This window comes from Miscanthus floridulus, chromosome 14 (genome assembly GCF_019320115.1).
Source record: "Miscanthus floridulus cultivar M001 chromosome 14, ASM1932011v1, whole genome shotgun sequence".
Taxonomy (NCBI): domain Eukaryota; kingdom Viridiplantae; phylum Streptophyta; class Magnoliopsida; order Poales; family Poaceae; genus Miscanthus; species Miscanthus floridulus.
Genome location: NC_089593.1, coordinates 24,670,904 through 24,683,293, shown reverse-complemented (window position 1 = coordinate 24,683,293; position 12,390 = coordinate 24,670,904). Strand labels below are relative to the sequence as shown.

The 12,390-nt window shown below is 48.6% G+C and overlaps 1 protein-coding gene across 1 annotated transcript; it reads left to right on the top strand.

The window, feature by feature from the left end:
- Positions 1 to 3,467: 3,467 nt before the first annotated feature.
- LOC136505427 (fatty acid amide hydrolase-like) lies at positions 3,468 to 12,089 on the top strand. The gene is made up of 16 exons (XM_066500583.1): positions 3,468 to 3,918; positions 4,091 to 4,200; positions 4,536 to 4,596; positions 4,716 to 4,915; positions 5,054 to 5,183; positions 7,310 to 7,535; positions 7,625 to 7,737; positions 7,834 to 7,981; positions 8,142 to 8,184; positions 8,265 to 8,336; positions 8,428 to 8,508; positions 8,626 to 8,729; positions 8,845 to 8,937; positions 10,744 to 10,812; positions 10,912 to 10,976; positions 11,116 to 12,089. Exons 1-16 carry the CDS (start codon positions 3,819 to 3,821, stop codon positions 11,340 to 11,342), a joined length of 1,842 nt encoding a protein of 613 aa, XP_066356680.1. The 5' UTR covers positions 3,468 to 3,818; the 3' UTR covers positions 11,343 to 12,089.
- Positions 12,090 to 12,390: the final 301 nt, after the last annotated feature.

The following is a 12,390-nucleotide window of genomic DNA, read 5'->3' as shown; positions in this document are numbered from 1 at the left end:
TTTACAAAACAAGAAAGCACAAAGGACAACTACTTGATCTGCAAAGTGGAGGGTTCTCTTTCTCCTTTTGTCTTTATTCTAGTTTTCTTATATACATCAATGATGTTTGGACATTCTAATGTTTTAGGCTACATGTACTGGTATTTGTAGCTATAGCTACATTCTTATAACAACTTTGGCTTGATGCATCCTCGGAAGAAGATTAATGAAGCTAGAATTTCATCAATTATCTTAAAACAATATAGGCCTATGGTACTTTGACGATTGTACAAATTAATTTCTATCGTTGTTTCATCCATAAATACAAGTACTACATTGACATGATGTCCGATCCTTTTGCATATCTTCAGCATTACAAGCATTCACAACCGGAGAGCTAGAGTACCGGTGCCTTTATACACCATACGATGCAAATGCCCCTGATGAAGCCCATACACACAGTGCCACTCCATAATACAACAGGGATTGGATAGGGCACAGTGGCTTCGGGTTACCCAATTTTTTCGGGTCGGGTAATTCGGGTAATTCAAAATTAGGGTAATGAAAACTACTACCCGATATTAGTCCCGAAAAAATATTATCCGCAATTTCGGGTACCCGATAATTCGGGTTCGGGTATTCCCGATATACCCGAATTTACAGAAAACAACAAACTACATAAAATTTCAGTAGCAACTTATATATAATTTCAGCAGTAATTTGTATAGAATTTCAATAGCATTTTGTAAAGAATAATATATTACAGTCACTTGTTCAAACAGAGATAATTATATTCTAATAAAGTGATAAGTTCAAGTGTTCAACTAAAAGCACGTGATAAATACAAAGACATGGACAAATATTTGGGTAGTTCGGTTAGTTTGGGTACCGAGGGATATTACTCGAATTACCCGAACTAATTTCGGGTAATCAAAATCGCTATCCGAATTTAGGATCGGGTACCTCGGATTCGGGTAATTCGGGTCCGGGTAATTCGGGTATGGGTAATGGGTATAGGGTATTTTGCCTAGGCTTAGGGCACACACATCATGGAAGAACCACCACTCCCGTGCTAGCCCTGGATCTGCTTGCAATCAATGATCGATCAATAGCTGCATAACCAGATCAATAGCAGACATAGGAAAAAAAAAGAGAAGTCCAGCACCACAAGCATATAATTAGCCTCCATTTTGGGTGAGCACAGTACAAGGTTTAATCATGGGAGGCAAGTTAATGCTCAAGGACTAGGGATAGGTGCACTGTGGTTTTGGGTTAACCATCTTGCAAGTGATGGATTTGGGGAGGAGGTGAATTAAATGGGCATACAAGCAAGCCCAATCAATGGCTGGAACATTTAGTTGGTTGGTTGCTAGCTGAATCATCTTCCCATGCATCCTTTTCTTCAATTTTTGCTCTGCTTTTTTTTCTCATGGTTTATTTAGCTTCTAGAATACCCTTTTTTTTTGGCATGCTTGTGACCTTTGAGATAGAAAATCCGGCGACATTTATTTATTGACGATTGTTGATTCGTCTAGAGTGTGACGTGAGAGGTGATGGGTTGAATACTTGAATGTGCACAGTTTTGGTGAAGTGACAAGTTGGAATGAGTCTGGTGCGTGAGATGTGGTTAAGGATGGCAACGGGTATATACCCGTCGGGTATCGCCGGAACGTTCTCTTCCCCGCTACGGAAAATTCATCCCGTCCCCATCCCCATTAACTGTCTCGGGTATAGATTCTTGCCCATCCCCGTACCCGTCGGGTATCGGTCGGGTAACAGATACCCGACGGGTACTGCATACCCGATAAACAAGGACACCTGGGGTCGCAGCTTTGCAATCGGAGACGTTTCTTCTTCACCCGGGTATAAGTGTCGGAGTCTCGGAGATGCCGAAGAGAAGGAGCGAGGTTGCGAGGAGGACGAGCAAAGGTGGTAGAGAGACCAAACTGAGGAAGCAAGGGGCACGAGCGCTTGTGAGACAGGCATGCTTGTGCTGCTGGCAGAGATGATGAGGAAAAATTGAACGAGGGTTCCTAGAATACACAAATTATATATATGACTGTTCAGATTTGGACCAAAATATCTATGTTGAGCTTCTTTGGGCCTAATACTCGCATGACAGCTCAAATAGTCGGGTTCCCCAACGGGTAACGGGGACGGGTAAACAGGGAACGTTCCCGTACCCGCTATACCCGTCGGGTATGGATTCTTGCCCATTTAGATCCCCGCGGGTAAAGATATGATCCCATCCCCGTCCCCTAATGGATCAAATACCCGTCGGGTATCGGGTATCGGGTCCCCGTTGCCATCCTTAGATGTGGTTATGTATATTGCACCATGCTTGGTGCATGAGAGAGTGACCAAAATTTATGATAGTTTGACCAAAACTTATGATAAATTTATGATAAACCAGGCTTGACATCATAGGAGAAAATTATTTTACTTGACATAGGAGAAAAATTATGATAGTTTGACCAACACTTATGATACTTGACATTTTAGTTTTCTCCTAGGCCAAAGTTTTTTAGGACCAAGGTAGTACCAACTTTAGGATGTAAAATTGGTGCATGAGAGAGTGACCAATCGATTGAATTCGGCAACGACTTGGGCCTACCCAGATGATTATCTAATCTGGCCGATTAAATTCTACATTGACTCTATACTCTTCTTATTTGTTGATGAAAACGTGCATGCTTCTTACCTTGAAATTAGTCTCAATGGACCAATAGAGAAAAGAAATGAAGGGATTTCATTGTCTACTTACCCAAGTGTCTGCTATAACTGATGAGAGATAACTTCAGCGTTATCTTCGTCCTTGAATAAATCGGTTTCTAGAATTATCTTAAGTCAATTTTTTTTATATACGTAACCAAAATTTATAAATCAATTCCCTTAACAGTGCCGACTCCATGGATCCTTGAGAGTTGAGGCTAATGTAGTACGGTTTTTTAAAATTTGACCCAGTTGCGGCCATCCTTGAGGCTATTGTAGTACGGTTTTTTTTATTTGATCCAAACATGCCAATCCAAAAGAAGAATGGAAAAAAAAACTAAGTTTCGTTTTCAAATTGACATTATTGACGCATCCAAATCCCTTGATTACATAGTATATATTTCTTCCACACACTTGGTTGATAACTTCGTTAGAAGTATTGATTGATACCGACACCTTGTAACTTTAAAAAAAAACTTATTACACAATCGCGCGCAAACACACAGTGTTATTACACGCAAGTTCGTCTTTAACTTTAATTAGTGATCTCCAGCGGCCTGTCCTGCAAAACCGAACTTGTGCACGCAGCATGGTGTTATATTTAACTAATGATGGTGATGAGGCCTTGGTAAGTAAGAACAGATGAAATGACGTGGGCTAGTTAGATTATTGCATCGTTATGGCCGGTGACAGAACAAAACCCTGTGGCGGAAGATACCGTTGGAAACACGGCAACCGTCTCCCTGATGGTGCCCTCCTCCAGAATCGCAACAAGAAATGCCAGTAGAGACTGGATGAGATGAGTCCAAGCCATATACAATCTTGTCTCCTACCCCAGTCTCACTCTATCTCGGCCTCCTCTGGCAATTCCCCGTCGTCGTCTTGTATCCTTTTCGTCCTCTGCCCCCTCCGGGTTAACTCCTCCTCACCAAGAAAAAGAAATCGATCGTCCTCGTTCCTGTCGTCGTTGTTCCTCGCCATTACCGGCGTATAAAAGCACCAATCCTCGGCCAGCCTGATCACACAACGAACAGCCCGGCGACGGACAAAGCAAGCAGCAGTAGTCCCTGTCTGTCCACCCCCTGCGAGTTCGTCTGCCTGTCTGCCTGCCGCTCTTGTCGCCGCCGATGGGCATGTTCAGCTCGCCGCCCAAGGTGTACAAGCCGGCCGCCGACGTGGACCTCGGCCCCGGCAGCGACGAGTTTTACATCAGCCCCAATGTCAAAGGTCTGTCTGCTCGCTCCTGCCTTCCTTCTCCGAAGAACTTTGGTGTTCTGAATTCAGTCGTTCTATTCTACTAGTAGAAGAAAGTTCATAATTCTGCTGATCTGAATTCAGTTCAGTTCTTGGAGTAGAAGAGAATTCAGAGTTTTTTTTTCCCTCGTCCTCGATCTTTCAGCTCCTCGGGTCGCCGGGCTCCTGGTGAAGATCTTCGTGTGGATCCTGGAGATGCCCATCGTCGGGCCGATCGTGCTCTACATCCTGAAGAAAGACAACCTCATCAACAAGGTGCGAATTCATCTCTCTCTCCCTCCTTGATTTTTTTTTCGTTGCTCCCCTGAATTCAAGCATCGATCAAACATCTTTTCTGCCAACGCTTCCGTCAAACGAACTCAAAGTTTGGCCGAAGTCTGACCAAGACGCAACCTGCCTCTGCCTGCCTGTGAAGTGTGAACGCAGCAGCAGACAGCAGCCATCGTCATAACAGGAAACGGCACCGTGGTTCCGTTTCGAATTTCCCTCCCTTGCACTGTTTTTGTAACACAAATGAGTCTGTCAGAGCAAGAAGAGAGTTTTGCAGAGTTCACCGTCTTTCTCTGACCGAATGTATCCACTGTTGGCAGCTGGTCTCTGACGCCGACATCCCGGAGCCGCCGCTGTTCACGGCGACGCACAGCTGGGAAGGTTCTGCTCTGCCTCTGACCCTGTCTGTCAGCCGCGCTTGCTTCTGTTGCCATTCTGTGTGTCTGCCGCCCCTGTCTGAGCGTCTGACCGACCGACCAAACGCACTGTGGTTGTTTCAGACATCCCGGAGCAGAACGTGCGGCTGACGAAGCCGGACCTGTCGGCCGCGGAGCGGGTGCAGGAGGCCGTCGGCTGCCTCCCGCAGCTCCCGGCGCGGCTGGAAGCCACGCTGGCCGCCGACGCGGGGCCGGGACTCAGGCGCTGGACCGTCCGGGACTTCTCCGACGCGTACAGGTCCGGCGAGACGACGCCCGTCCAGGTGATCATCACGCGCATGTCATGCGTTCTTGTTCATTCTTCGTCCACAGCGTCGAGCTGTACGTGCAGCCAGGTGATCGATTCCTTCCTTCCTTCTTCGGTCCCTGTCCTGATGCAGCGATGGCTATGATCTTTGCAGGTGGCGACGAGGTTCCTTGAGGCAGTGAGGCAGAGCTCGGGCCCTGAGCTGAACATGGCCTTCTTCATCAGCTGCGACCCCGAGGACGTGATGAGGCAGGCCAAGGAGTCCACCCTCAGGTACCAGAGAGGTAACGTATACTCACAGCTATATTTCTTTTCTCCTGATGGGTGAAAAAGAATAGTACTACAAAAAGTATAGCATTTCTGCTGCTGTCGTCTGTCGACAACCAAACAAAAAAAGTTATTTGGCTGATGGTTTCTACGGCTGATAAACTTGATGTTGATTTGTTACGAGAGAAAAACATTACACCATGACTGATAAGCCAGGCTAATAACTTCAAAGGAACAGGGCGGTTGGTCGGTCCAGCTAGCTTTTTCTTGGTGGCTGGCTCTGCTATGAAGATGGATGGATTGAGTTTTCAATTTTGACACCTACCTAGCTAGCCGTACCCACCAAACTCTGTACGTATACGTAGGTACTGACGTACTGTAGTACACTAGTTTGTCTGTAGTTCTTGGCTTGCAACCGGCGCCAGCCTCCATTGCCGGTAGCAAGCAGTAACTAGCAGCCATAATGAGGGGTGTAGTACAAGGAACGGAGTCGCTGAATTCTCTGAATTGGCTTTTGAAAGAGGCACTTGATTGATTCCACAAGAAGAAACGGGATGCAACCTGTTCGCTCGGTCGTATTTGGCTTATAAGCTATGGCTTATCAGCCAACGAACAGTATTTTTCTCTCACACCAAACCAGTCAACGGTACTTTCAGCCATGACTTATAAGCCAAACCAGTCCAAACAAATAGGGCGATGATAGGCGTAGGATACCAGGAGAGAAGGAAACGGGACGCTGACAATGCAAGAGACACGAGAGAGAGAGAGGGAGAGTTGTAGACGGTTGGTTGCCTTGACGTTTGCAGTTTGCTGGTGCCTGATCCTGAATTCCTGACGCTGCCAGGCGTAAGCAGTACTGAATCCGAGCTCGCCTGCTCCATCCGTATCCGCGGCTCTCAAGTCTCGCGCATTCACTGCGCCGCCGCCGCCACCACCTGCCGGCCGGTTACTGGACGGACGCTAGTAGCCTCAAGTCGGAGCAGATTGCTAGTACTGGTACAGCAACGTCGATCCAAGTCGATTGCAGTTGTAGGTCAGTCAGGGTCGGCCAGCCCCAGGCTGTGATAATAATTGATTGATTAAAATTCGTTGTGGGCCTTGTTTAGATTGAGGTTAGGAATCAGTATTTGGCACTATAGCATTTTCGTTTGTATTTGACAATTATTGTCCAATCATGGTCTAACTAGGCTCAAAAGATTCGTCTCGTAATTTACAATCAAACTGTGTAATTAGTTATTTTTTTTATCTACATTTAATACTCCATGCATGTGTCCAAAGATTTGATGTGATGGAGAGAGAGTGAAAAAACTTACAATCTAAACAAGGCCTGGTTGTGATTGTAGCGACAATTGACCAATTTTATGCAAATATTACTATCAACATCTATGCCTCGTAAATTTATTATGAAAACATATTTCAATATTTCATATTAATTTAAGAGTTAACTGCATATTGGCGGTCTCTAAACTTAGAAGGTCGTGTTATCTATGTCTCAAATTTTTTTAAAAAAAAATTCGACCGTTTCATATACACCAATGGCATAGTAACACAGTGCTGATATGAATCTAAGATGTTGGGTTCATTAGGTAAACTTGTACCGTGGTTCCATATAGATCCTAAACTTTCAACATTGCATATCTAGGTCTCAAACTTGCTAAACAGGCCATACAACATACCTAATCTTGTATGTTACTACCATCTGCGTCCCTAACTTTCAGAACCGGAGATTTGGATCCCCAATCTTATTAAACGGTCATACAAGGTACAAGTTTTAGGTACCTCTGTGGCTCGTTTAGCAAATATTTAACCTAGACATGCAATGTTGGAAGCTTGAGACTCCACGGTCGTGTAAGTTTAATTAGAACAATGTTGAGTTACCATGCCATGTAGTTGAAACCCATTTGGACCAATGGCAGGCAAGTTTAGGGATCTAGAATTTTTTTTAAAAAAAAATTTGAAACTTTATGGCTTGTAAGTTTAGGGACTATGGGTATATTTTACGCTTAATTTAATGGTATTTATTAGGTACCATAATATTTTAAATATATTTTGTTAAATTTAATTTTTTTACTATTGTAAAGTGAGAATATATATTTTTTAGTATGAGGCGTTATTTATTATTTTTTTAAAAAAAAATTGGCAGGGGCGCCTCTGTCAGCGCTGGATGGCGTGCTGGTGGGCGTGAAGGACGAGATCGACTGCCTGCCGTACCCGACCACCGGCGGCACCCGGTGGCTGGGCGCGGCGCGGCGCTGCGAGGCCGACGCGGCGTGCGTGGCGCAGCTGCGGGCCTGCGGCGCCATCCTCGCCGGCAAGGCCAACATGCACGAGCTCGGCGCCGGCACCAGCGGCATCAACCCGCACCACGGGTACGTGCTCGTGCTCGTGCTGTGCTGCACTACTGTAACGATCAGACGTTCCGGGCCAGGGGCACGACAACCTTTTTCATTTTGTGCAGGTCGACGAGGAACCCGTACAACGCCAGCAAGGTCGCGGGGGGCTCTTCCAGCGGCTCCGCCGCCGTCGTCTGCGCCGGCCTCTGCCCCGTCGCGCTCGGCGTTGATGGAGGCGGTGCGTGTCGTCAGACCATCTCCTCTGCTGCTGCAACAACTAACTGACACTGAACATCGAAGCTAACCATGCACGCCGTACGTCAATTCGTTCCAGGCTCCGTCCGGATGCCGGCGGCGCTGTGCGGCGTGGTCGGGTTCAAGCCCACCGCCGGGCGCCTCTCCAACGCCGGTGTCCTCCCGCTCAACTGGACCGTCGGGATGCCGGGGATCCTGGCGGGGACAGTCGAGGACGCCTTTATCGCGTCAGTCATCATTCACCACGCCTAGCTTGTTTCTTTGTTTCTTCAATTGTTATTACTGAATCTCATCATTATTCGCATTCATCCACTGCTCACCATCTGAAGTCCGAAGAGGGGAAAAAAACATAACCTTGTGATGCATCCTTGTCTTGTTTCATTTCAGCTACTCCGCAATCGTCGACCAGTCCCAGCCGTCCTACTTGCGGGTAAATCCCAATTCTGTTCTTTCTCTGAACCTGATCTCACTGTTTGCATCATCCGACTGACCGGAGAGTGCTACCTGCAGCCGGAACTGAATCTTCCTCAGCTCAGCTCCACACCCTCCATTGGCAACATCAAGCTCGCCAAATACGGAAAGGTTAGCTACTATGAGACCAAGGATGTGATCGTCTACCATGAACAAATTGTTCTGACGCTGCATGCTGCGGCAAAAAAACCAAAAAATGCAGTGGTTCAATGACAGCGCTGAGGACATCAGGAGCTGCTGCGACAAGGCTCTGCAGGCGCTGCACGCGCACTACGGCTGGCAGGTACGCCCAGTGACGAGGGTTTTGCTTGCCTGTGATGGATTCATTGATCGCCGGAAACTCTCACGATGGAGATCTCATGCATGGAATTTGGTGCCTGCACTGCACATGTATGTATAGACGGTGGACGTGACCATCCCGGAGATCGAGGAGATGCGGCTGGCGCACTACGTCACCATCGGCTCCGAGTGCACCACGTCGCTCGCCAAATACCTCGACAACCTGTAAGGATCGGAGCTCATGCTCTTCACAACCGGTCGATCTTACTATGCGAACTGACCAGCGCTGACCTCCGATGAGCTCTGCTGACGGTGTCGTGTGTGTGATCTGTGGCGGCAGGAAGAGGTCTGAGATCGGCTGGGACGCCAGGGTGGCGCTGAGCGTCTACGGCTCCTTCAGCAGCAGGGCGTACCTCAACTCGCAGCGACTCCGGTGAGCTAGCTAGCTAGCTGAGGACACTGATTCTGCAATTGCACTCAGTGATCATCGACCGTTTCTTCTTTTTTTCGCGATGGGGAATATATCCCGTTTTTTATTAAGCATAGAGAATTACACGACACAGCTACGAGAGAACCCTCATAGCACAGATTACAAACCACCAAGCTAGTGATGAGTGACCTGGAGTAGAAACTAAGAACAAGAAAAAAGATACCAAAGATGGCGACTACCCATGACACCTAAATCCTACAAACTGAGCCTGTAAGAAAAAATGATATAACATCGCAATGGTCGCCTACAGCAATAGCGGCAAAGCATCCGCTAACAAACCCAACGGCGGCAAAGCATCCGCCAACGAACCAACCAGTGGTCAAGCATCCGTCTGGGAAGAAACGAAGACACCCACTACGACAAAAGCATCCATAGCGGTGGAAGGGCCAGGTCACTCTTGGCAACAAAGCATCTTCCAGAGAGGATGCCAACGACAACGGCGTCAACGCATCGGTCAACAAACCAAACGATGGCAAAGCATCCGCCAACGAACCAACCAGAGGCCAAGCATCCGCGGGGGGATAAGCAGTAGCGGGGAAGCATCCGCTATGATATCCACGACAACAAACCAGGCAAGGTCAATAGCTGCAGGATAGACCAAAGCAAGTGGAAATGAAGCGCAAGAGGCACAGCGAGGGACTCCTCAAGGAACCGGCGGCAGGATCTAGACCGATTCTTCAGTGACACCTTCAGGAATGGGAGGAAGCCCATGGCAGTGGCATGGACGTTGTCGCCGCTGGCCTTAGAGACTTCTAAGGCCGGGCTTTCGCCCAGAAACCGGTGGCATAGGAGCATGGGGCTCGGTAAACGACGCCTCCAGGGAGGTATGTGGCGCCAAAGGTGTCACCGTCGTCCGCCCGGCCACCACCGGACTGAGCTTTCGCCCGGAGCTCCATGCATCTGGAGGCACCACCCCCACGAGGCGCAAGAACCGATGGGTGCCACGGCGCAGACCTGAGGAGGGTGGACAGTCGCAGGAAGGGGCCGGCCGCGACACCAACGGCTAGACACCACCTCCGCGCGCTAGGCACCGCTTCCGCGCATGCAACCCCCCACGCCAGGCTCCCCCGCCCGCACGACGCGCCGTACACTGGAGTTGGAGTAGACGCCGTGCCCCTAGCCACTGCAAAACGGTAGATCCCGGGCGGAGGGGGGAGATCCGGTCATGGGTGGCCCGGATCCGCCCCGGCGGCCGGCCGGTTCGACGGAGGAGGTAGGCGTTGGAGATGGAGGAGAAGCGCCGCGCCACCAGCCGCAAAGGCCGTAGATCCGGGGCGGAGGACGGCAGGTCCGGCCATGCGAGGCCCGGATCCGCCCCGTCGGCCGAGCAGTTCACCGGAGGAGCAAGGTGTCGGGGATGGGGGGAGGAGCGGGGAGGAGGGACAGTGGATGGGAGAGGAAGTTGCAGCAGGCTGCCGTTTGGCCTGTTCGCTTGAACTTATCAGCCGGCTTATCAGCTAGAATCTACAGTATTTTCCTCTCACAACAAATCAGCCAAAGACCGGCTTATCAGCCGGCTTTAATACCAGCTGAAACAGGCCCAGCGCGGCCACCTCTCGTCGGCGAGCAGCAGCAGCGACCGGAGGGGGTGCCAGGAGGAGGGTTCTCGCGGTGGGCGGCGGGTCGCCCCCCGAGTCGCCTCGCGAGGACGACGCGGGGGTGTGACATTTTTTTTCTAGGCCTCCCGGAGCACTCACTGTTTCTTCTTGCAACTGAACAAAAACACAAAATGTGCTGTGCATTATTCAGGAACCGTCAGATGTTCTTCCACAAGCAGATCTTCAAGACCGCAGACGTCATCGTCTCGCCGATGACTGGGTACCTACACTACCTCTTCAGCTGTGGAACGTCTCCTGCTTATTTCACTTGCTCACTCCACAATTCACATATAAACTCCTTTAATTTGGTTCTCTGAAGTGTGACTGCCTACACGCTGCAAGACGACGCACTCAACACCGGGGAGCTGGACTACATAAACGGAGGTATAATATGCATTTTCAGTGAATTAATTCTTCCACACCGATCCTGCACCCATGTACTGCATCCTGTCCTGTCCGTCCTGACTCTCTGCTCATGCCGTCGTCGTCGCCGCCGTTGACGATCCACCAATGCAACATACAGCGGCGCTGGTCCGGTACTCCATAGCCGGGAACTTCCTGGGCCTGCCGGCCATCACCGTCAAGGTCGGGTACGACAGGGGCGGCCTCCCGATCGGGCTCCAGCTCATCGGCAGGCCATGGTCCGAGGCCACCCTGCTCCACGTGGCCTTCGCCACGCAGCAGGCGTGCGCCAACGGGTACAAGAAGCCGGCGGTCTTCTACGACCTCCTCAACAAACAACAGGACTGAGACACGTACAGCCACCGCCGGGCGGCGGCGAGCGAGGACGTCGTCGTGTTTATTTTGATCAGGGCCGGTGTAGGACGTTTGGTTGCCGGCCGGCCGGATGATGGATCCATCGGAGAAGAAGAACCGTACGTAGCAGGAAACTTGTTATTTTTATTACATACATATATAAATATATATCTATAGCATACAGGATCTGAGAAGGAAGAGAGAGAGAGAGAGAGTTGAAGTTCAGTCAGTAGTAGCGGTAATTAAATCAGACGCGGCGGCACAAAATTCAGTCCGGATATATATTGCTGTTATATTATATATAAGGCTGTAAGACTGTAACATTAGTTGCCCAGGGAACAAACTCTGTAACAGTAACGCAGTGTATTATTATGTATTTTTCCACAAAAGCGGAAGGTGGCTTAGGAATCTTAAATCTGAGAATCCAAGATGAGGCTTTGTTTATGAGAAATCTCCATAAGCTCTACAACAAGGAAGGCATCCCCTGTATTTCAATGGTGTTGGAGAAACATTATTCCAATGGGAAAATTGTCCATTCATATTGGAAAAGGCTTCTTTTGATGGAGAGATATTGTGAAACCCTTGCTTATAAAGGAGTTGCTTTAATCTCACTCTGCAATGGTGAGTCTAGCAATGTCTTTAGAAAGGAAGTCCTTAATAAGGTTCATTCAGGACTTTACTTCTTTGCCCATAACAAGGCCACTCTGAGCAAAGTCAACGAATCCAATCTCCAGGATCTCTTTCACCTTCCACTATCGGTTCATGCCTTTGATGGACTGCATGCTTTAAGAAATTAGATCAGTGTTCCTTTCTTTATGGAAATAATAGGAATCATGTATTGGAGCTTCTGGATGACAAAAACTAATTACAATTTTAGAGGAATTCTACCTAGTCTACAAAGATGTAGACACAATTTTAGGAAGGAATTCACCTTGGTTATCCATAGAGCGAAAAGTAAATACTTCCCTCTAATAGTATTCTTCTTTTTTTTCTTGTTTTCTCTCGTAAAACTCTCCTTGTTTTAAAGTAGTAGGGGATCACC